The 26008-nt window shown below is 39.8% G+C and overlaps 1 protein-coding gene across 3 annotated transcripts in view; it reads left to right on the top strand.

Moving 5' to 3' along the window:
* GLT1D1 (glycosyltransferase 1 domain containing 1) overlaps positions 1–20207 on the top strand; it is a 50062-nt gene extending 29855 nt beyond the window's left edge. For 2 of the 3 annotated variants that reach the window (XM_064675203.1, XM_064675202.1), the window contains exons 8-13: positions 323–372; positions 5820–5863; positions 6034–6154; positions 11967–12065; positions 12156–12354; positions 18769–18882. In XM_064675203.1, the coding sequence (XP_064531273.1) occupies positions 323–372; positions 5820–5863; positions 6034–6154; positions 11967–12065; positions 12156–12317 (476 nt within the window). In that variant the 3' untranslated portion in view covers positions 12318–12354; positions 18769–18882. Of the gene's footprint in view, positions 1–322; positions 373–5819; positions 5864–6033; positions 6155–11966; positions 12066–12155; positions 12355–18768 lie in introns of all 3 variants that reach the window. The other variant, XM_064675204.1, reaches the window with a different exon arrangement.
* The last annotated feature ends 5801 nt before the right edge of the window (positions 20208–26008 follow it).

Consider the following 26008-nt stretch of genomic DNA (forward strand, 5'->3'; position numbering starts at 1 on the left):
CACTGCATTATACAGAGCATTGTTCTCTTGAGTGATTCAGAATTAATATCTGACTTTAGTTAAATAACCCTTGAGTTCATAAGAGATCACATAAAGCAGAAAGGCTAAATAGTAACTTTCAGATATGCTAATATTTGAATTATGAGGAGTATGTGAGGGCTGAGCATGAAATCTGGTGAACGTTCAGTCTTTTCAGTAGTAATACAATATTTGCCCAATTCTTCTTTATTCATGCAGCTATTTACAGGGATTGCAGAGAAATAATTAAATTAAAGAAGTAATGATTTGGATTGATAAAAAAGTTGTTGCTCTTCTGTTTTAGATTGGCACAGAAAGGATCCCAGTGTCCATCTGGGCATTATTGGACCTGCAGTAAGTTGTCATTGTAATTTTTGTTTTGCTTGTATGCTTGTTTCTAAATACTTCCATTTACTTGCATCTGAGATATCCTAATAATTCTTTCCAAAGTGAACCTAAGTCAGAGGACTTGTAACTTTCATGGAGATAAGAAGGTGCAAATTTAGCAGCTCACAAAAGGTCTAAACTCTGGAAGGGGAAGCAATTCCAGTGCCCGGATGACTTGATAGTGGCAATAATCTATTATGGTCTCTGAGACTGTTGGAACAAAACATTCAGTGTTTAATTTGATTACAGAAAGAAGTTCTGAAAATAGAGTGTGTCAAAATATTTGGATTCTAACATTGGCTTCTGTTTTCATACCTGTGGGATTTCAGACAATCACAAGCCACTAAAAATGCATACTTTTGCAAATAAAATATTAGAAATGCCTATTTCAGTGTCAATAATTAATAAATGAGCCTATCAAATATTTTGAAAGGCAGTAGTTGCCACCTTGATGACTTTTTTTCGCAGGTATTGCTAATGAGGGGGTTTATTTCTGTGCAGGTGATTCAGGTGCTCGTTATCCCTGTTCTTACATCTTTCCTTCATGTGGAGAATTGGTCTTTGGGCCATTCCATCTAGACTTTGATGCCATTTCTGGCAGTCTCAATTCAAACACAATTAACAGTTGTCAGCAGGTGCAAAGTGATGTTTGGGTTCTGTCTGACACCCAACAGTGAGGACAGAGCTGACAAATAAAACTGGTGGAATCTCAGTGCACTGAAGACTGGGGTGAACTGAGCTGTTCTTATACATCCACATCTCAGAATAATCTCAAAGTTGGTGTCTCTGTCCTGCTTCTTCTGCTTCTGGGATGTTGCCTGTGTCAAGGGCAACAAGTTTGCTTTATGCTAAACTTACAAAACTAATTGCAGGACCTTTGAGAAGGAAATCAGTGCTTGAAAAGGCAGCCTGTAGCCATCATTTAACCAGTGGAAAAGGTCTGAGGAAGCATCTGTGTCACATGAAACAAACTCTCAGTGATGCTCCAAGGGTACTAAAAGCTTCACTGTTTCATCTGGGTAATGTGTTCTTTCTGTATAAGTCTCATCTCTGATTCACATGAGCCTGAAAACTTGCAAGCTGTTTGTTTTATAAGAAAATAAATAGACTTTGAATAGTTGAATAAGAACTGGTTTTCTGTTTTCTCATCCAATTTTATTCTTTGTAAATTTTGGGACTCAGGATTTTATTCTTAAAAGATATTTTTACCTTTTTATTCTCTCTGCCTTTTTTTCCACGCTAATACACAAACTTATTTGGAAGTGAACTGGTGTGGAAGGCAAATCTAGAGCAGGTGTAATGCAGCTGTGCTTTAGAATCCAAAGATGCACTTGCTGCCTCCAGTGAGGATTTTAAACATTTTAGTCGTCTTTTTAAATTTGCTTCACTTTTCCATAAGCTGATGTCTTTACAGGAAGCTACCAGAAATAACCCTGTGGCAGTGCACAGGCAAGGCCTGAACCTCCTTAAAACATTTTAAAACATATTTCTCCCACAGTGCTAAAATATTGCTAAAGGATGAAAATACTTCTCAGCTCTATTGGTATTTAGCTGTACTTTTCCTATTCATGTTACTTCTCAAACCACAAAAACCTTAAGAAAATCAGTGCCATTATCTATGAAGCATGTAATCTTTATTGTGAATATTAAAAAACCACACATTAAGATTATATTAATTAAGAATAGAAAGAACAAAGGCCCACATACTATTTTCTGCCTGGCTTCCATAAGATTATATATTTGCTTCCATAAGATTATATATTATTTCCTGCATTTTCTATGCATGATTGTCTCCAATAGTGCAATCCAGGTAATGTTGCAGGGTTGGGTTCTGTGTAATGTAAAATTTTTAGCATTTGTCTTCACTTCCAGTTTTCCTTTTGGTCGTTTCTATACTGAATTTTGGAACAGTAGCTAATTTTCAGCAGCTCTGTATTCCAAAAATAGGAGCTTATGAAACTTTAAAGAAAGTTAAGGCCACAAAACTTGTGTTCAGCTGCTGGGTGACCCCTCAGAGCCCTCTCTGCCTATTTCTTAGCTATCCTTGTAGATATACAGAACATTGCTGTGTTTGCAATGATACTCCTTTCCACTGATAGCTATTTTTCTTCTGTCCAACCTGTTTCCATGCCTGTTGGGGCAGTTCTAGGTGAATAAGTGCCTCCACAGATGGAGGGATGTAGCCCGTCTCAACCTACTGTATGTTCTCTGGGCTGGTTTTAAAATAAAACAGTTGTTAACTAAACTAAGCCACTAGAGAAAGTCTAATTCCCTGCTCCAGAATATCCTAGAGCACAGTAATTAGGAAGATCAGACAGGAGACAAAGTTATGATTTCAAATTCCTTATCCTGCTGAGGAATATGAAATTCTGCCAGCTCCATCCTGAATAAGTGTCCTACTCACTGAGACATTTTTTAACAGGTAAGAGCTAATGCTACCATTTAGCTGACAACTCCTCTAACCCTTTGCTAGAAATAATAAAATGAGCTGTTCCAGTATTTCTTAAAAAGGTTATTTATTTTTCTTTTAGACCTGAAGTTTTGTTAATTTAAGTCCTAGTTGCCGAATTGTTTCGGCTGAATTAAAACTGGTTTTTTTTGTTGTCAATCGTTCCAAATTGCAAAATACACATTAAACCAGAAGACACTGAATTTCCTGAAGCATTTAGTATAGGGAAAAGATGATGTAGAATGGCTGTGTTTAGGGTGTTGACAAGGATGTGCTGTTTTTGAAGGTGCATTTGCTGCAGGCAGGTTGTGTTTGCAGTTCTAGGGGAAGCTTGGTCTTGTTGAGCCTTTTCAACAATCAATCAGATAAACATTGTAGTGTGGGGTCACCTGCTGCTGTGAGAAAAGGTGATTCCTTGCACAGTGATGTTGCCAAAACCTCACAAACCCAAGAAACTGAGCAAATGCTTCCTCTCTGTCTTGAATATGTAACAGGTTCCTCAAACTCTTCACTCTTACTACTCTGGGCAATATTCTGACAGAACTTTCAATGTACTAAGACCTGATTTTGCCTTCAAAGTCTAGAGTCCCAGCATTACAAAGAAGATGTTCCTGGTCCATTATTTCTGTCTGAGCTAATTTTTATATGGCAGCATTTGAATGCTGTGTATTTATAAAAGATTTGCTGGGTTTTGATCATGGGAGGCTCTGTGCTTAAGAGGCCCCTTCATCTTCGTGCAGCCTTTGATCTGGGACTTCCTGCACTGTCAAACACACCTCAGATGTTTCTTTGCCTGTCAGCAGAGTAAAACTTCCTTACTGGCATATCTGGACCTGTTCAGTGTGGTTTCCTGCTGTGTGCCCACTCCCTTTCCATGTGTCATCTTATCTCATCTGTTCTGATGGGAACTGCTCATACAACGGGAGCTGCTTTCCTCTGATCTCTGATAAACTGATGAAATTTGCAGCTCTCTGAAGGCTGTGCCTCTGGATTGATGATGTTTTAACAAATGCTATAGGTAACTGATGATCATGTTTGCCTGCTAACAAAATAAAATGTGGCAACAAACGCTCCCTGTAGAAAAAATGGATGAGGGAGACAAACTGGGTGGAAATAAAATTCTTTTCAGTAGCTTTTTCAGAGCCTGTGCTGAGTTCCTCGGCATCCTGCCATAGCCACTTGGCTTTGGAAAGTGTTCACATCTTCTGAGTGCTTTTCCAACTTGCTGAACAGCTTATGTTGTATCTAATTGCTGTTATATTGAGCCTGTGGTTAGGTAACTGTGCCCCCTCAAATTCCTAAATGCAGCTCAGGGGGATCACTTCTCCAAGTCGTCGCTACACCCGTCCTGAAAGTCATATTTTAACTGAATTCTCATACTCAGGCCAGGATTCTTGGAATATTTACCAATAGAAGAATACAGCTTAAAGGATTGCTCTGTCTGTGAGGCAGATGGCAACTTCTTGGCTTCCACTGAAGGAGACAGAATAGGAATTAATGTCATACAAATTTTATGAGTCACAGGCTGTAGTTTTTCTGATCCTTCTAAAGGTACAAGAACAAAAGACCAAATCCCACTGCTCCTCAAATCACTTGCAAGTGCTCCATCGATTTTAATGGAAATAGAGTGGAGTTCCTCATGAGAGGAACTCAGCATCAAAATGGAACTTTGGGGGAAAAGCTGAAAATACATTTAGATAGAAATAGCAATTGTGAAGTTCACTATGAAATATCCAAGGAACCTGTGACAGGACATACTGGTTTACTCTGTGCATCTATAGATCCATACTCTGCTGCCAGGATCAGGTAGTGCTTCAGGAAAGGGCACCTGAGTTTTTTCCCCTGCTGTTACCAAAAATACTTTTTGAAGCTGTTATGCAAGCCTTTTATTTTTTGTATTCAGTGGGAAATCATTCCTTAGTGCAAGTGATTCACTTGAATCTGTTAATTTAGGAAGCCCCGTTTTCTTGAAATAATTAATCTCATGTTCAAAATACACAATCATAGTTATAAAATAAATTCTGGCTTTTTACCAAAAGAGTTTTCTAAAATGCTTTGTGAGTGCTGTCTGTCTCATAATCTGGAAAAAAAAAGCCAACCAAACCCAAAATATTAACATATATTTAAAAAAAAGTCGTTCCCAGTCTTACAACTGCTGCAAGCTAACATATATTACTCTAATATAATCAGTCAGCCTTAATAAAGTCTAGTTTCCTTCTTCATGTCTACTTAAGGATTTTCAAGTTCTGTTTGTTTCTTTTAATCATGTTAAATGAAAATAGCAGACGTAGTTAAGCTTTGTAAATAAACCTACTGGAGTTAATTGCCCAGCTTAGACAACTTTTTAATGTTTTACTGTGTTTTAGAATTCCGTGTTTATTAGTTTCCAAACAACTGTTTCTGTCATGGCATAGCATTTATTGTTATAACATTGTCTCAGTTTACATCCAGATTGCTTCCTGAGTTAACTAAAGCCTGGAAGGTTCCTTCCCTTCCTCTCATTTCTTACTCCTTGCACAGTGGGACAGTCACTTGGCACATCAGTGAGTTGTCAGAGTCATCTGAGAACAGTCACTCGTGTTAAATAGATCCAGCTCTGGTTGGAACAGCAGCCAGAGGGATGTCAGGGGAGACAGACAGACAGACAGACAGACAGACAGACTCTCCCTGCCAGCAGCAGCCCAAAGCTGAGCTGAGGAGTCACCCAAAGGTGCAGAGGGGAGGTGTCAATCCACGCTGGGCTGGGCTGGGCATTCCACGTGTCACTCACTCACCAGAGGGTTGGTTTGAAGACTCAAACGTAACCACCCAGTTCCAGGTCTGTGGTGTGATTTTAAACCTCGGCACATTCACCCCTTTAAATATCTGAGTTAAAAGATGTGCTCGAATTTATTTTTCTTTTCCGGGTATTTCAAACACAGTCCTTAAAACGGTGCCGTGTTCCTCCGTGTGTGCTCCTTTCCAGGTGGATCCGCTTTTCACAAGGGAAGTTAAGGAAAAAGTGAAAAGGTAAGAAGTTAATATTAAACCTCCTGTTTGCTGAAGGGAAGCAGTTGGCTGCCCAGCTTTTAAAGTTGTGTCTGTCCAAATGAACACACACACACAACTCGCTGTGTGAGTACCAGACTGTCAGAGCCCGCTCTCAGGAGGGGTCCTGCCCCTGTGCATTTGGTTTCCAGGGCACCCGGAGTCCATTTGTTACAGGAGCTGCCACAGGATGATCTCCACGCTGCTGTGAAAAGGTGCTTTGCCCTGGTGAACAGCTCCACTTCAGAAGGGATGTCTGCTGCAATTCTGGAGGTAACTGCACCTTAGTTGTGAGGTTATTCGTGAGGTTACAGTGAATCTGAAATCTTCTTTTGTCACTGGAAATGTGAGTCAACATTTTATGCCCGTTTCAAAGGTAGTGAAGACAAAACTAAAATATTTCTTTTTGCAAGTGTTAGCAATTAACATTTTCTTCCCTTTGACTGACAGTTTTTTATGCTTTGTCTATTTGTTTTTAAAGGGCAGAATGTAATTTTATCAATCCTGTTAAATTAACAATACAGACCTGAGATGTAGAAATCATTCTGATTTACTGGGGTTGTCACTATGCTTGATTCAACATCCACTTCCTTATAATGTTGCTAGAATGGACTTCCATTTATTTTTCCATCCTTTCAAAAAGCAATCTAAGAGCTGTATTTGGTTTTTAATTCCAAAATGATTAATGAATGACATGCTCAGTTAATTTTTTTGCCATCAGTATTGAAAATTAATAACCAGTTTTATTTCATACCTGTCAAAGTAGGGCACTACTTAGTGTTAAATGTTTTCTCAGAAAATAATAAGTGTACTTAAAGTGGAAGTTCTTTGGGCCTTTTACTATTCCATGTATTTTGGTGAATGCTGAATGTTGGTTCATCATAATCTCAGATCACAGAAACAATTCCATTGCTTGTATTAATGAATCTCCTGTTTCTGTTTCTAAGTTGCATTTCCAGCATGCTTTTCTTCCACACAGCTGAAAGTCTTCCTAAGTAGGAACTGAGTGAGCACTGTAAGAATTAGGAAAGCCAGAGGATGGTAAGATAGCAAGTCTGTATTTCCTTTCTTAAATGCCAGTGGCTCAGAGCTGGAAGCAGATGCTCTTTCACAGCAACAGGACTCTATAACAGTAATTTCTAGACTGTGACATTTCCAAACTTCCCAGCGTGGCAGGTGAGACAAACTTTGTGTGTTTGGTAGTTGAGGTGAAATGGAGTTACCAACACAGGGCACGACTGAGCCAGTGACTAGGAGAAGAAGAAGTTAAGGAATTGTCACCTCGTCCTCCCCAGTTACCTGTTCCCCTCAGGAATTCTCACAGAACACCAAAATCAACCTGATTTGTTTCCAGTGAGTTAAAGAGGGGGAATAAAGCAAACCAGAAAGCCTGAAGAGATGCAGCATCTGCAGCAAAAGTGCAAATGTGCTGGGTCTGATACAAATTGTTATGCAAACTCAGGGCTGACAGGACAATTGGTATAGTTTTTCCTCCAAATTTTCCCATCAGATCTGAGCAGTTAAAAGGCACTTTTCTTAGCTTTTATCAGGAGAGGGAGCAATTTTGTAAGTTCAGTGTCTTAACAATAGGTGGTAACTCAGAGCCAAAAGATAATGCCAGTTTACCTCACAAGTGATGCTGAGCTGCTTCAGGAATCATCGGGTTTTGCTCTCCTCTTTTGCAGTTGCAATTCTTCCAACTTTGGAATCTGATAACTATAAGACTAAATCAGCAAGGGAACTTTTATTGGGGCCCTCCTCTCTGTGGCTGAACTATTCAGTTATCCTATGAGGGCTATTCAATAGTCAGATACCATCACTGGTGGGAAAGCTGTTCCTTTAAGGTTCCACCTCACAGTTACCTCGAGTCATTTATTCCCAATTCATACCCAGACATATAAAAAACAAAAACAAACAAACAAAAGCTCCCCCCAAACCAAACCAAACAAACAAAGCACCCCAAAAAACAACGGAAAATTACTACACAGACAGAACACTAAGCACTTGATGTTATATTTGTCTTCTTTCTCTTGGAATTACAAAACTGTTTTAGCAAAAGGCATTCTCTGCAGGATGCCTTTATATACATTTGCAGTTAGCTTCCTGCATTTTGATGTTTTTCTTACATCAGAAAAAAGTATTTATTAGGACGAATCATCAAGAAGTATTACTTTTATTTTTTCATGCTGAATTTATTTATATTATTTATAGGTATTTTATGTGTATATAATAGATTACTTGGGTTTTTATCTCACGTGTAGCTGTGCATTTCACCTCCTAGGCTAGTCTTATTATTAATAGATTTAATTCTGCTGAAGAAACTACCTTTGCTAAAAACAAAGTTAATCTCTGAGCTGTTAACTCCTAACTGGGAGTTCATCCTGGAAGTCATGGAACAGGGATAACAAAAGCTGGCAAATAAATGAGTTACAGGGGCAAACTGGCACCTTCCATTTTAGGAAGGAAAGTCCAACAGTCATGGCACAGATTTGGTGAGACAGCAGCCCCAGTTCCAGCTGAGTCAGATCTTCTCCAAGCAGAATTAGCTCTTTAGTTATCTCTTGAGAAAATACTTGGAGCTTTTTAGCCCCTCAGACCTGTTTGAATTCTGCTGCTAAAGTTATAATGGTTTGGGATTTGTGTCTGTTCACTAGGCAGTGGGACAGTGGGATTTGATGCCCTGCTTATAAAACACTCTGCTGTAAAAATCTCTCTCTCAGAGGAAGTGTCAATCTAATAAAGTGAAGTTTTTTTCTTGAGATGCCCAGCAACAGAAAGGACCATCTGCTAAGATCTTGTTAAATAATGAGCCAGAAAACTATGTATAAAAATCTCCTGGTCCTAGGCTGGAGATAAAAGGCTTGACTTTGGAAATGCAACTTTCATTCTCTTCAAAGCTCCACATTTAACAAGGTCATGAATCTGTAAACAGTATTTTAGTATGAGATAAATATATAATAGATAAATTAGATAAATATATAATCATATCTATTTCAACCTGCCTTAAGGTATGAAAGAACTAAAAGCCATAACTAATTATTTTGTCAGCTCGTACTGATATGTCAGAGATTTTGCCATAACTGATCCATTTTCTGTTTGGCATTTGAAGAAGAGAAAACAAACATTATAGCAAACATTAAAAATACATCCCTTCCTCAGAGAGCTCAGGAGTTTTGCACATTTCTGGGCACATGGTGGTGAAAAGGGAAAGATTTATATGTTCCCTATGTAACTGGATAGAAAAAGGTTTAGATTCCAGCACCATTTCACTGGAGCACTTTTTCTGTGCTCTCAGGAGTATTGCAACTGCTGTAACAATCATTAGATTGTTATGCTTTTACCAAAAAGAAACTAATTAAAGAAAAATTTCTGCTCTGAGGCAAAATCCAGTCTTGGACAACATGTGAAGTACAGGTTGGAATAAAAGTACATAGTTTGGAATAAAAGCCATGGCAAATTATAAAAATAAAAAAATAAAAATGAAGGCACATTGTAAAGCAGTAAAATTGAAGAGCCAACTAAAAGGTGCAGAGGCCAGAAGGAAGGAAATGAGGGCCAGTCCAGAAGACAAAGTAGTAAATAAACCCTGTCTTTACTCTCTAAGCCTTATTCTGCTGCCTGGATGTGCTTATTGGGTAACAAGCTTCCCCAGCTAAAATTTACACCCTGCATCCTTCTGCAATAGCAGTAAAACACATTTGCAGTCAGAATAATGGAACAAAACAGATGGGCAATGGACTGAAATGTTATTTTATGCTATTATTTCTGGAGCTTAGGTCAGTAAATTATACATATTTTCAACAATGCAAATGATTCTTTTTACTGCTTAAAAATAGACTAAGTATCTAAATTAAATTCTAAGCCACTTCATGCAGTAATTATTTACAGCCCAATCCATTTGTTTAAGGCTAGCTGGTGTAAAGGCAGCCCAGCATCCAAAGTATTTGGCCATCTGTTCTGTCTTTCAGTAGCTATAATTCATTGGTACCTGTGTGTTTTGGGACCTGAAAGTTTTCTCGTGTAGCAGTTACTACCCTGCACGTCCATGAGACAGAACAAATGTCTTTCCTTTTAGAGTTCAGAAATTACAGAAAATGAAATATAAATTTACTGTTCAACTTCAGTCAATCATCAGCAGTGTAGCTTTCAAAACCAGAAGCAAATGAATATGTCTTGAGACAATTTTTAACTGTGTGCTACAGCCCAATCTAACCTGCAGTACAGCAATGCTGTGCCAGCAACCTCACCTTTAGGTACAGTTCCCCTTCCTCTTCCCCTTCCCCCTGTATTTCCTCTCACCAAAATGACATTTTAATTTATTTTTTTAAAAAAAGTTGTATCTCAACAGCTTCAGTCAGATAAATGCAGAATCTAGTCTGTAGTTTTTTTGTATTTCTAATTTATTCTGCTTTATGTTCAATTCTTGAATCTCTCTGAATTACCTCCAGCTAATCCAGTAGTTTCTGATACAAAGTGTAGAACAGGTTATATCATTAAGGATTATTATTATTTTTAGAGCTAACTGCTGCAAAGCAGATGTTTGTGCCAGAAGGACTGTAGAATTGCTATGTCCAGAGTAAATACATCTGCAGTGGTGATTTACAGAAGGACTGTAGAATTGCTATGTCCAGAGTAAATACATCTGCAGTGGTGATTTAAACAGTGTTTTTCTTGGATATTTAAAATATGTTGCTACATCCCAGCAGCCCCTCCCTGTTCAAAACATAATTGGTCCTGTCCATTATCAGCCAGGATATTTTTGTCTTCAGGTTTGTCCAAGCTATACAAAAGCATCATTTTCTCCTTGGAATTTTGTTTTCTTGCTCTGTAGACTGAAGCAAAATTGCTCTTTATCCAGGAGTGTAATGACAGCAATTAAAAATGCATTCACTCTGGAGTGACATGGAACCAGTATGAGACAGATTGAAGATTTGGGGGAGTGAATTTCTTTCTCATTTGACACTGTGATAATTGTACAATAAGAATATTTCTGCTTTTACAGTCAGTGCATCTCAAGACTTCCCAATTCATCAATAGTAATTAAAGCTTCACATCAGGATATGCATGAGTAACAAGAGCTGAGGGGCCAGGGTTTGCACACAAGGTACTTCAAAATCTCAGCTGTATTTTCTCAAGTGGCCAGGCATTAGGTCTCTTGGGAATGGTTCCCTGGCTTGGAATGGATGCTGATTCTGCAGGCAGCTTGAAATGCTGCATGTTGAGACCCCACACTTCCTTTCCTTTCTTTATCCATGCACACATACAAGTACTTTCCTCAGGTGTATTCCCTGGTCTTTGAGGAGTCCCACACCAGTGGCTTTGTAGATCATATGTTCTGAAAACATAAAGTGTTCTGAAAGCATAACCTGTCCTCTCCTCAGTGCAGTTCACTCAGCTGCTGCATCTCTGCGTCCTTCCCTGCAGTCCCTGAATGCTCAAAGTCCAAGGAAGGTTGTAGTGACAGATGATCTCAAAAGAAAAGCTTTTTCCAGAGCCCTGTATGACCCATAGGAATCAGAATGGAGAGGAAAGTGCCAAGTGACTTCCAGGATCCCCTTCACTGTTGGTGAACTGCCCACATCTCTGGAATTCTGCGTGTTCTAGAAAATCTGTGAAAAATGTGTTTTAGTGAAACAAGAGAACAGATACTTCACTTGTTTTTGTGCTATGAACTAATCTTCTCATAAATGCTCAATAAGGGAAGGAGTTACACTGACAACCTTTGAGCTGAACTTTAATTTTATCCTCCTCAAGCATGCCATATGTTCATGGCTTCCAGTGGGAAACAAACGGCATATTTTGAGGTGGAAAAGAATACCTGAAGAATCAGCTATGCATTGATTTCCTGTATTGATTGCTTCTGATAATATGCTCAAAGCTACAAGACTGACATAAACAAAATGTTTCAAAGAAGTTCTATATAGGAGATCACCTTAGACGTGGTACTTTTCAGTTAAAAAATTGGAGAGATGGGAAAGAAGTTTGATTTGTTGTTTCTGCTTTTCATTTTAAAATTGCTTCCATTAGCACCTCAAAATCCCTGAATCCTTACAAACTGCTGTTTCTTTCTTTTATATTCCCCTAGGCAATGGATTTAGACGTTCCAGTGCTGGCAAGGAACATTCCAGGGAATGCAGCAATAATAAAACATAAGGAAACAGGCCTGCTGTTTTCAAATCCCCAGGTAAGAAAGCAAAGAATCCTTAGACCTCGCCCTTCCAAAGGTGAGGTTTATTTTCTGCCTGTCTGGACACTTGACTTTTCCTCTCAGCAGTTTTTCCTCAGATTCTCTCCCAAATCCTGGATGTCAGTCTGCCTTTCTGAAGCTCTGCTGCCTCTCCTTCATTTGCAGTTCAGTGAACTCGGACTAGGTGTCAGCCTTGCTGAAGGTTTGTGCTGCTCAGACCTGCCAGCAACTTGTTGCACTGGAGCTTGAAGGTTCCATAACCAAACCTCTGGAAGAGATGCTCTGGGTTTGTTGTTTTTTTCCTTTCAAGTAATAAATGAAATGCAAACTCGTGTCAGACAAGCTGTAGCTCACCAGAAGAGGCCGAGGAGCCTGAAGTTTTAGATAATATTTTTTCTGTAATTTCTAGCAGCTAATATAATGCATCCTTAGGTGCAAGATATTGCTCAGTCAGAAAAATTAATCATGAAAATTAAGTAAAGTGTTAAGACGAAGTTTCTGTGGAGATAAATAAGAGCTGGGAGAGAGGGAACACTACCCATATTTAAATGCTGGAAATTTTCATTTCACTGTGTTTTCCTGCACTGGGGTTTGCTGTTACATATTCATATATGCTGTGGAAGACGATGTTCAGACACAGATTCCCTCAGTATTTTATCCAAGTCAAGATTAAAAAAAACGTACTAGAATAGTCCACTTGATGATTTTGCAAAGTAGAAAACGTATCATATTTATTTACTTTGTGGAGTGTGTGATTAATGCATCCTATTAAGTTGTGTTCCAGGAAGATGGATCCTCTTGGTTAATTTTGGAGGTTTTTCTTGAAAGAAAAATTCTTGCAGTGCTGGTTTTGTTTATTTGTTTGTTTGTTTGTTTCTGCAATATTCCATGTTTCCAATGATTTTTACAAAAAAAAAAAAAGATTTCTTTGATAACTTCTGGTATTTATTTTGTTGTGGAAATGTTCCCACTTCTTGCAATATCCTTTGGAAATGGGGTACTTCCAGGCTAGTGGAAAGGCTGAAATGTAAAGCTATTTATAAAATATTTGTACATGTATTCCTTGAAAAAATCCATTGACTCCCATATGCTCCTTCAAAACTTCCAGGACATATGATCCTGTTGAACACAGACTGAGAGCTCTCCTGATATTGATGCTGGGACATTCTGTTGTTTCCCTCAACATGTTGGCTGCATTTGGCTTGGAATTCAAATACATTATTCATACCAGACCCAATTAACTTCATCATACGTTCTTGTAAGCAGCTCTTCTGTGATCTCCAAGCATCCCACATTCCACGTGTTTATTTGGAATTCAAGATCAATTGAAAATATGCTCTATATTTCACGCAGAGGAAAGTGCCCTTTCAAGCACAGGAGTAGTCCCAGTGACATCAGTGACTCTGTACAAATGGCTAAGGACTGAAGGACTGTGTTTGATATCAGAACTAGAGTCACAGGCTGTAAATGTGTCTTAGTTTCTGTAATCTTAGTTTCTATAAACCCCTTCTGCCCGAGCTCCCATCTCTGCACTGTGCAAGGCCAAAGATCAGAACCCCCCTTGTTGACCCCCTTTTGGCTGTTATTCTGCCTCAGCAGCCCACAGAAGCTCTTTTGGGTGAAGATGGTAACTTGCATTACCACATGAACTAGCACACTCCTAGGTAATATTTGTGCTGGAATCAGCAGAGTCTGGGAGGGGAAAGGAATACCCCTGCTTCCTCTGGGGAACAGCAATTGTATCTCAGTTAATAAAATACCTTCATTGCTGTCAAATGGTCTATAAACCAGCAAAGTTTGCAAATGGGTCAGGAAAATATTTGTTTGAAGGATAATGCCCCAATCCCACCGTAGAGTTGTTGAAAAACTTTCTTCTTTGCAGAGATGAGCTCCGAATGCCAATCATCATCACTCATGGTTTTAAAGATAAAGTAGCCATTTACTCTTGTTCCTTATCTCCCCAAACCATATCCAATGCAGTTTTTTAAACCACTGCACACAGCCCGTCAGAGGTTAAAAGTTATATGAGATCAAAGAAATGCAATTAAGTCAGAAAACTTACAGTGTTGAATTCTGCCACACATTTTAATTGTTGGGAGAAGGAAGGCTCTGCCCATGGCACTTGGACTGCCTTGGAAGATTCCCTCTGACTGAATGGGGATTGGAAAACGTGATCTGGTAAGAAGTTTTTTTTTTGGTTTAGTTACTCTGATTACTTTGACATCTTAAGCCTCTTTTCTTCTGTGCCTCCAAATGCATCAGGTTGGTGAGGGAAATGCCTTTAACTACACAGAGAGGTTAGAACTGTGTCCAGGTGCTGGGGAATGTCTGTCTCTGGCTTGAAAAATCTGGACCACCAAAGACTAGAAAAGAAATCTTCTTTGCCTGGTTTGGTGGATCCTTTCTGGTTGTGAAGATAGAGGTGGATCACAGCTCAAGAGTAGAAAGCAGTGCTTATTTTCAAGTTGTTTCTGATCTGAGGAGGGAAAGCTTTACAAAACTGGCTCGCTTAGATCTGAGCAATTGTGCCTGTTATCTTTTGAAAGCTAAATCAGAGGGATATTAATTGACCATTATGCAATGAGAATTGTTTTAAATGGTGAGTGCTGTTGGCTTTCTTCTTTCCTTCTTGCTGGAAGTGAGCTTTTGTGGCCTGCAGGAAAGCAGGAAATGTTGGGTCTAACTGTAGTCGTGGTTAACCATTTGCATTTGACTGGAAATAGCAAAAGCCTTGCCAGTCACTGAAGCCAACACTGAGATGGAAATAATCCATGTGACAGTGAAAGCTATGGAATGTTTTGTCCTTTACACTCCATTATTTGTGAACATTACTGTGCATGTTACTTTTAAATCATGGTTTGATCCTGCTGCTACTTGAATTTGCAAGTTTATGGAATATTTGACACTGAGTTAATGGAACTTGAAATAAAAAATAAGTGAGAGATAAGAATAGGGCAATAAATAATGCAAAACCATGTTAAAAGGGATGACACAAAGAGTTATTCAGCATCCTAAGTTAAATTAGATGTTCAATGTCTGTAAAAGCTCGCAGAAGGACCTAAATAAACAGAAGGAGGTAAATAAACTTCAAAGCCAATAAGAGAGGGGCCAAGCATGAACAGAGATTGAGAGAGGGACACACTGATGTTAGCAGAGACAACTTTTGAAGTGGTAAAAGGGAACCCCAGCTCGACTGGGGGCAGGCAGCAATACACTGGAGGTACATTGGTTCCCTCTGCCAAACATGGGGCAGTGCCATTTCCACCAGGGCTTCAAGCCCAAGTTTTAGAGCTTTGAATCTTCTCACTGAATAGACTAATTTTCAATTTCTGGCAGTGCCAGCACTCACTGTTCAGCCTCCCCCAGACACACTGGCCCTTTGCCCTGTGCAGTGCACAGATGGACCAGCTCCTCCCGAGCTCTGCCTGCCACCAGGTAGATCTGTCACTGTTCTGGATTTACACCTGGAGTTTGCCTTCCCTGGGGTGATTCTCTGTTGTTTAAAAATCATGTTCTTTTATCTGCCGAAGCTGATATGAAATGGTTTAATTGCAGACTTACTTTCATTATATAAATAATATATTAACCATGCATCTTACATTATGTGTGAGCTGCGGCACCGGTGCAGCTCTCGTGGTAATTGAAGAATTATTCATTCTTTTTACTCAGTGCACTCATTTTCCAGCTTTATCTCCTGGATACCTGTATTTCTGTGTCTCTGCAAAATATTATACAGAATTTATTGTAGTTACTATATGGAGAAGCTGACATTTTCTTTAAGGATGACTGGTCAATTTACCTGGAGAAAACTGTATTATGGAGGTTGCTGTTGGAAAATGCCTGTGTTTGTGGTGGAGTACTTCCCATGAAAAGGGCAGATGTAAGAGCAGTTCTGGATGTACAAAAGATGATCCTCTCCCAGATTTTTCTGAGTTGTGCCTAACTACCAAGGCTCAACTTTTACACTGTGTTTTGCTGTCACATGTATATTAATTATACCCATTTCTGTATGTGAATAAAAGACTTATTAGAAATATTGGTGGCCCCTAAGTAGTAAGTTAGTGTGCATATCTCCTCCTTAATTTTGGCTGCTGAAGTGCATACCCTTGTGTTTGATAATTGAAAAGAAATTCGGGCATTTTGCCCCTCTTGCAGCAAAACTGAAGCTCGTTTCACATCTACAGCAAAATATGGGAGTGCATAAATATTTGTGCAAATATCACTTGCACAGCACAACAGCTGATAGAGACACGTTGCCTCCCTGTCATTACTTTATATATCATAGAAGAGCACAATGAAATGCTGGATTTTCTGGAAGAGCTCAGAGTTCTGAATGTCTGCCCATTCCTCAGACTCACCACAAAACTGCAACTGAAATGCAAGTCACTTGTAGTTAAGGGAGACACCTGAAAAATGAAGTTATTGCTGTGTAAAGCTGAGCATGCAAACCTGAAAACAAGCTCAGCCAGCTGCTCCAAGGGTACGAGGGAAAACCCAGATAAGTCACAGTGAATCTTCCCATTGGCTTCCAGTCAGATTGCAAGTGACTTGTAGGTGGTCACATTGGATTAGTAGAAGGAGTAGGGATAAAGCTGAGAAGTCCTTATTCTCTGTCTCCTGGTATTTTTCCATTTGCTTTTTCTCTCTCTCTCCTTCACTATCTCAGATTTTATGCTTTGGACTTAGTTTGGCATTTTTTCTTGAAATTATTCCCAGCCTTAAGTATTGTAACTATGAATAAGGATCTCATTTCTTCTATCATTTACATGTTTCCAAGTTTTTGTCCTCTATATCCACATTTTAAAAAATGCTAATAGGACTACCTGTCAAGAAATGTTACATTGCTGCTTCTGTTCTTAGGTAATTTACATAAATTAGTTTTAAACATTACTTTAAATAAAATCCTCCACAGGAGCATAAAATTACAGTTGGAATGTAGTTCAGTGTGAACAGTATTTATTACTGTGATTATACAGGCAATTGGATGAAGCTAGCATAAGTCATGTAAGACTTTCCCACCTTCCCTGTTCTGTATTCTTGGCAGCTGTGGAGGAAGGGGAGGGATGTGTCTGAAGCTGGAGTAGCTGTGTCTGCAGTGTCTGACACACACAGCCTCAGGTGCTCCCCAGACCAGCCTCTCCTGTCTCACAAAACCCCCTCGTGGGACCCCAGAGGTTCCCAGTAAGGGACTGAACACCCCAGTTAAACCAGCACGTGCAAGGCAGGTGTGGATGGAAAGCAGGCTGGACACTGTGGCTATTCCAGAGGCTGCTCTCCCAGTGCTCTGTGGCCACAGCAAAGATTACAAGCAGCCCTGACTTTAGGTACAGTAAGAGGTTATTGTTACCATGCCTGTATGAAAATCTCCTTATTCTATTACCTGGTTATGAACCTTTCAGCAGAACTGCTCTGCATCTCTGACGATTTAAACTTCATGGCAGTGATGCTTTTACTGACAGTTTGTCTTGTCAGGGAGAGTCAAAGCAGTGATTGTCCCATGTTCAACATGATTTCCTGTATCAGTGTTTCCCAGGGGTCACATTACACTTATGTTTTATGTATAGCCATCAGTGGCATTGCAACAGCAAAATTGATTCTGTGCTCACCAAAGGTTTTATATCTGTGTAGATATGCATACACTGTGTATTTAGGTTTTCAAGTATAGCTTGGTACTTAACCTAGTGTTTGTTATGAACTCCTATCTTATCTCTGATATTTCCTTTTACAGCTGACAGATTGTGTAAATAATGTATCTCTTTCTCCCTTCCCTTTTGTCCCCCATGTCCCTATGCACTGATCTTCACTACCAGTTGTGTAGTAATGCATTATCTTAATTTTCCACTGACACAAAGGCTGTCTGCTTTTCTGAGCTGAACCAAGGCACTATTTTGCACAGATCTGAGCACATTTGTAATCAAGCTGAAGCATTGGAAGTTGTCTCTTGGTAGAAAATTAGTCCAGCTGCTCAGAATAGATTAATTCAGACATCAAATCTCCTTTCACATGTTTGAAGTTCACAGTTTCTCTTCCCCGAGAACTGAGAGTGGCAGAGGAGCAGACAAAGAAATAGTTGTAACCTGTGAGCTCTAGTATTTTGCCCAGTGAAGTTAAAGGAAATATATAGCTTTTTGGGGGGGAATTTGTTGAGCTTACCCTGCTGGATCTGTCACTGCCCAGGTGCAGCCCCTCCAGAAGAACTTGCTGCTTCATACCTGCTCTGATCTTTACACTGTGACCATGTTTCTGTAGTGAGTTCTTCGGTCTTACCATAAAATTAACTGAAGATTTCACAGTAGCAATGAGCTCTAAGTGTAGCTGAGCTGAGATCAAACATCTGATGCCAATTATCCTCCATGCAGACCAGGTGATTAATTTATAACCAGCCTGGTTTTCTGACATGTGGGTAGGCAAACAGTTTTTGTGTCATTAAATTCGTTGCTCCTTTGTCTTAACATCCTTGGGATTGTCTTAAATTGTCTTAGTTGCTGGGCTGTGTAAAATAATAAAATAATTATTTATTGATCATTCTTTATAAAGAAATTATGGCATTTGATCTTGAAAAATGACTTTGAACAGCTTCATATATTGGCTCACACTTGGAAGTGCTTTGCCAAAATCAAGATACAGGTACCAGGTATTTCAGTATCATTAGAATTTTTTCAAGGAACTTTTAATTTATTATTTTCTTTATCTTTTTTAGGAGTTTGTTGTGCTGTCCAAGAGTTTGATGAATGACCCCATTATGGAAAAAGAAATTATAATGAGGGCCAAAGACTACGTGAAGAAACATCATTCCTGGGAAAGTGAAAGGAAAACCTACCAGAATCTTGTCCTGAGGCTCCAGTGAATTGCAAGAGTCCAGCTGATAGGCAGCAGTCTATGTAGAGCACTTTAATGATGGATCTGTAATTAGGTTTGGGTTTCTCTTGGGTTCTTGTTAGAAGAGATAGTAAGACATGCATTATTATTCTATTCAAACATACCAAGATCACAGGAGTTGCTGCTACTTCAAACTCTCAAACGTGTCTGACTGAGCACACTGTCCCTGGTGTGCCAACACAGCACAGACCAGGAGCATTTTGTAAGCTCATTAGGAGAAGTACACTCCTTGAGCAGATGCCAAATTTTTGTTGTTGTGAGGCCTCGAAGGGAGGCTGATTTGTGCACAGAGAGGAGCACTCACCACACAGAGCTCACGGGGAGGGTTCTGATCCTGCTGCATCCCGACCAAACGGCAGCAGCAGTTTGCTTTCCAGTTATACCAGGCTATTCAGGTACACTTCACACACTACATACATGTTCATAAAGCCAAGATTATATGAACAGAGTCTTAAATTATCAAGATGAAAACTTTATTCAGATCAACACCTCTGTTGACTGCACGGTGATCAGGGGACCAAAAAGCAACCAGAGAGTTGTTGCTTGGGGAAGGTGAGGAGTACAGGGCATGTTTTCTGAGTACCTGTGTGGCTTTCAGATCAGCTGATGTGGCCAAACAGTCCTGTGCCTGCATTTTCCCTGGGTTCCTGGGACCAGAGCAGGGAGGTTGGCACAGCACCTCCTGTTCCAGATCTCCAGTGCTCCCACAGCAGCGAGAGGAGCTCGCAGACAGAGATGCTTTGTTACATAAACTACCTCTTAGTTTGCCAGTTCCTTTGGTACCTCTGTGATTTACTTATTTACTAAAAGATTTATGAGAGCTATAAAAAGGGATGAAGAAGGGGGCGAAAGGTATTTTCAATTTACTGTGTCTTTTGGTAGTGTTTGTTTACATTTGTGGCTTTTCAGGATATATTGTAATATGCTGCAGCAGACTGTTTTAAAGTGAGACTTATCTCTGCTTAAAGTCCATCCTAATCATCCCTGCCAGCCCAGTGATTATGGACATATCTTTGAATACATAATTGGTCATCAAAGGACTTACATCTAGACCTTCCTTGTTATTAGGAAACTGTTTGCTTTGTATAGGCTCGATCCTGCCCCCAGGGAGAGCCAGGGAAATGTTTTCTATTGATTTGAGTGGCTGTTGTGTCAGACTTTTCTTTGTAATAATGACGTTCACTGTGTATTTTAAATCTGTCCTCTTTATTTTTGATGTTTTGCAACAGTGTGGTGCAGTAAACAAGAAACTAATTTGAATGTTGTGTATTGACTTCTCCAAAATTTCCCTCCTTGTTCTGTGATGGGCCTCTGCTCAGCATTGCCTTTCATAACACAATCCTCAAGGGCAAAACTGGCCTGATTTGAAATCTGAGAGTTGCTGCACTCCCTTTTTTGAGCACATTTTTCCTATATATATTTCTGGTGTGTCCTTTGCCATGCTGGGGTGTAAGTACAGCTCTGCTGGCTCTCAGTTTAAAAGCCACCAGCCAACAACTACCCCTGAAGAGATTCTAAACCTGCAGCTGAATCAGCCTGCTGGGTTTTCCCTGCTGCCTCAGGAGAACTCTTATTTCCTTGGACCTCTCCATGACCAGTGAGTTGTGAGGCCTCTCATGGCATTGCCATGTCTCTTTTGGCCACTGCAAACTAGAAGCTAAAAGAGGTTTAGCTAAAACATGTTTTTTCAGCACAATGTAACTAACATTTGTGACTAACTGAGCCAGCTTCAGGGAGTCCTGTTCCTCTCCAAACATCTCACAGATCTCTTCTGCCAGCTTACCTCCGATAACCTGATGTTTGGCTTTGATCCTTAGCCATTCCTCCACTGCCCTTCCAATAGTGCTGGTTGCCTTCTGAGAAATACAGGTTATTAAAAGCAAATAAACAAATACATAATGTGGGATAGATGCCTAAGCAATGAGCTAATAGTGAATGATCAGTAATAGTAATGATTAGAAAGGTTTTTCTAAAGCCTGACACATTTGTCACCCAGCTTCAACTATAAATACATTGATCTGGAATTTGTGCTATTTCCAGCAAAACAAAATATGTTCAAGTGAGAAATTCTGCTACACTCTCAGAATGCAATTAACATATGATTTTTCAGGCTGTATTTAATCTATAAATATGAGATCTGCATCTGGCAAACAGCATGCTCATTTGCATGTGATAACCACACCAGAAGCACAAACAACATTTCTGCAATAGATGCATTAAGAAAAAAAGAAAAAAAAAAAAAAGGAAAACAACCAAAACAGTGGTGAGTTCAGCCCTCAGGACTGTTGTACAGTTGTCAAACGAGGCAATGTTCATCAATCAAGGGCATTCAGCTCTGCTATCATTTATCACATGGGCTCCTGCTCTGCCACAGGAAGCCTGTCCATGAAGGCTAAAAGGTTGGGGCAACAACTGCAGGGAATTTCATCATCATAAATTGTGATTGGATTTATGTTTTAAATTTCATCCAGTCTTATGTTCCAGGCCTATAAATATTCAATGAGTCTTGTAAGTCCTTGTAAGGAAAATATTAGACCCATGCAAACGATTTTGGGTATAATTATCTTTCCAGCAACTTCACTCAAATGATTTTATAGGTAAGAATAATCCTTTTGTTGTCCTGCAGCCCTAATTACAGTATTTATCTTCCCCCTTCAGAACCCCATGCCTACCCCAACAGCTTTTTAAGCAAGGCACACCTCCCTGAGATGCAGATACAGCTCCAAAAATAGCACTTGTTCTGTTTGCAGGAAAAACCTACATTGTGTGTTTTACCCCACGGCTAACTCTGTATTTCAGGACCTTGAAATGTACTGCTAATTAATCCAATTACATGCATTTTATTTTGCAATTAATTCTGCCATTGAATCCAGGGGAGCTGAATGAAAGCAGTGGACCTGTACAGTGGGTGCTACTCTGTGTTTCCTTTTTTGGCACAGAACTGGAGACAATTTGGATGCGTGTGACAAAACCCCTCTGGAGCCTGTGGTGTGTGGAACAAGAGCTCCTGAATTAGGATTTCATTTTAATGAGCCCTAAAGCATACCTAGTCCAATTTTTAGAGCTAGTTTCTACATTCCCATTACAGACCTACCCTCTGTATGCCCCAAGAACACCCACACTGAGTTAAGTCTTCCCATTTTTGGGATGCTGACCACTGGGATTTCTGTCCTACAGAACCTCAGAGCTCCAAGTTAGCAGAGGGCAGTGGCTTGGTGAGCTCGAGGAAATTAGTTCTGATGCTTTGCTCTTACCCCCTTGATATATCAGGACTTAAAAGACAATTGTCAAAACAAAAAATGTTAAATTGTATCTTGGAAGGTTTAAAAGTGTTTGTGCCTCTTCTGCAAGTAATTTACCATCAATTTAGCCTGAGTGTTAAGCAACCCAAACACGTGCAAATGCTGCCTTTATGTTTAATGGATGCACAAGCACTTCAATCTTCTTTTTCAAAGTATTTTCTCCTGCCTATTGGGCTCATAACATAACCCTTTCTCCCCTCAGTCTTTTTAATCTTGAGGTCAGGAATCATTCCCCATGAAAATAAAGAAACAGTTTTGTCGAAGGCTTGTCAGAGGAGATGGGTGCTCCCATGTGGAATTCAGTCATTTAATGGCTCAGTGGGATCTGAGCATTTTTTTTTCATTAACTTGTCCAAAGTAATTTCATCACTCCAGAATTTATTTCACTTCCACCCTCCTCTGTCTGGTTGGTCCCAGCTCAGGCCCTTTAATGTTTGAAACTTAAATCTCGTGGTAAGAGCAGGTCCCTACAGCCTTATCCATGTCCCAGTAATCCCTGATGCCACAGGTACCTTTAATTCTGCCTGACACAGACAAAGGAAAGTCTTGATCTTCCAAAGCCTTAATTGTATTTAGAATTTAAGAGGAAAGGATCTACCTGTTAAAACAAAAAGACTTGAAGTCACCAATAGAAGAGCAAACTGTAATATAAAACCAAGATTCCTAACTTTTTTAAAACCAATCTGCATTTTCTAAAGGGATGGATAATCATCTGCAATTTAATTCTCTCTAAATGAACCATATTTTCATCAAGTAACTACTCTGTGTAATTCCTACAACATCTATTTTAGGTATCAAATATTGAGGGCACTTGAAATCTCTCATCCTTTCCAAAAAATGTAGGCCAGCATTTGTTTTGTCCAGTGCCTGAAAAAAATGATTCTAGAAATTCATTTCCCCTAGAGCATTACCATTAAGCTAATTTAAAACATTTGTTTAAAATTAAACAATACATTTTAATTAGAAGAGCAGAGAGCATCTGGTTACTGAGAAATCAGAGTTGGGGATACCTGACCTAAAACAGCATCTAAAACACCTCTGCAGTGCTTTTTAACCCTTAATGCTCCAAGAACAAGTCGTGTCACCTCTTTTATAATATTTTAATGTGCTTCTCACACTGCAATTCCCATTCTTGTGTACTTCAGCACAAATCTGCTTAAGACATAAGTCCACCTACAACTATAACCTTGTTAGATAGAGGTCACTTATTCCATTTGTCTGATTCAATCAAGTTACATCATTTATTGAAACTAAATGCCCCTGTACTGCTTCAAAAATTAATCCCCCGCCATTGGAAAGTTGCACTGTTATTTTAGGGGCTTTAATGAAGTGAAATGAGTTACCAAATCTTTAATTTAACTCGAGCAATATATCAAAAGCTTATATCCTTGGAGCTTGGCCTTTGCCATCCCTTACAACTGCTTTCCAATATTTTTTTTTTCCCTTCTAAAAATAGGTTTAAGAAAGAAGTCACCTGAAACCACATTAAAAATTACATTAATTCCTGCTTGTTCACACCTTGTATCCCCTGCTGTGGTGCACACCTGACACTGGCCCACATCCCATAATCTTCAGCACCAGGGCTGGGTGATTTTTGGGGCAGGGGATGCAGGATACCCCTGTGTATCTTTTTCTGTACAAAAGTATAGCAAAGTAAGAGGCAGTGGGCAAATTTAATAACCATTTTCTGGAGCAGGAGAACATTAGTATTACACGCTCTGAATATTCATCCTCTTTTAACACCATTTCATTCTCTTTTTCATCTTAGTATGACCCTGGTAATGATTCTGTTCTGAACAGGTTTAAAGCCTTTCACAAAGCCTGTAGCTCAGCCTCAGGTTTGTGTTTACTGTTTCTTCCTGATTACATCTCTCATCATTGTAGCCTTGGGAAATGCTCCAAGGTGTCCCCGGGGTATTCTGCATCTGGTTACCCACTGCATCTTCCATCCCTTTTAGTTACTTTTCTGTAGCTTAATGAGATCATTTTTCTGCCCCTCCTCTCTTAAAACATTTTGTTCCCGCATGGCATTAGTTTGAATAAAACATCAGGACATGTTTAAGCTCACACGGGGGGAGGATCTCCCCGCCAACGTGCTCAGGTAACATTGTTCCACACTAAAGCTACTTTTGTCCTTTATCCTCCTGCCTGCCAAGTTCGGATTTTACCAGGATGGGGTCACAAAACCTCTGCCCTTTGCAGCAGCAGCCCCGAGCACAGGGCACCGTGTCCTGCTGAGCAGTGGGAGCCATTCCCATCCCTGCCTTTGCACAGTTCAGGTGTGGAGAAGCCAAGACATATTTACTGGCACCTTCCTAAGGTGTTACACTGGATCACCTGATGGAAAACGGGCTCTCCTGCTCCGCTACAGCTGTCACACAAAAAAATAACGTGCACGCCACGACTTCCATTAATGTGCCTTGATACGGGAAGATTTCTGGGAAGACAGAAATTTAATCACAAGAAGGCAAAAAAAAAAAAATGAAAGCCTGGAGATGAAGCTGGCACTTCTGTGATGCTCTTTCAGAAGCTGTCACATAATATAGATGCTATTCTCCCCCTTCCTAGTGTCGCCTGTAAATGCACGTCTCCCTCCTCCCATCTATTTTTGGTAAGGCCAGAAGTCCCCCCAAGCACTATAATTACCCCCATCAGGAATGTCAGGAGGGTTTACAGCTGAAGGAGGTGTCTGCCCAGCACAGCAAAATCAGGTACACCCTCAATGTGCTGGGGAGGCTTTAAAAGCACGTTGCTCCACAGAGTTTTCAGGGGAAGGTTTGGGAATCCGGCTGTGCTAGTGGGAGAGATTTGTGCAGCATCTCTGCTTTAGAAAAGAAGAGAAAATAAGTCAGATTATCCCTTGGGGCATTAACTTTGAGCCATTAAGGACTGAGCCAGAGAAACTTATTTTAAATAAAGCCTTGTGGCTTCATCTGTTGGGAGGCAGAAAAACAGACAAGCCCCTTAACACAAATGCAATAATGAGGATGTGCTGATGATGCTCTCCCTGCTTTCCCATTTGTTTATTGCTAGTTTTACCTGAAACACGTTCCAGGGTTAGAAACACTCTGCCCAGTAGTCTGAAATAACTGAGGTTTTACTTTAAATGAGAAAAGTCAATTGTTGTTATGTCAGTGTTAAAATTCAATTACAATGAGGTTTACGTGCGATTGGGTATCCATGCACACCAGAAGCCAAAACTACATTTTCAACAACTTGCAGTATCTTGTCAAGAAATGTAAAAAACCCCTAAAAACCCCATTATTAAAGTGAATAAGATTTGCAAAGGCATTTTGGTAGGATGTAATGGTTTAGACCTTGAGCTCAGCTTTGGGGAGTGCAGAATACCAAATAGATGCCAGGCCACAACCAGCGTTCATGTGTGTCTTTGTTCTGAGGCAGCAGAGCCTGATTTTCAGTGGAATTCCCATCTTCCACTGGTTTTGTTAAGAATATTGACTGCACATTTTCCCCTCTGAAATCAGACCTCTGTGGCACAGACTGGGCCCTTAACTCTAAAAACTGCTTCAGAACTGAGGATTTGAACGTTCCATCGCTTTGGTTCCCTGGCATTATTCAGGCCAAGGGGAAATTCAGAGGAATACAGGCTTTGCAGAAAAAAGTGACAAATAAATGTCATTTGTCTGTGACAAGACTCATCATGTAATTCAAGAGCAAAAGACTCCATCTCTGGCCTTGGACACACCAACCTCCTCCATGGTTTGGGGATAAGTGTGAGCTGATACAGAAGCTGCAAGT

Source organism: Pseudopipra pipra, chromosome 18, assembly GCF_036250125.1.
Source record: "Pseudopipra pipra isolate bDixPip1 chromosome 18, bDixPip1.hap1, whole genome shotgun sequence".
Lineage (NCBI taxonomy): Eukaryota > Metazoa > Chordata > Aves > Passeriformes > Pipridae > Pseudopipra > Pseudopipra pipra.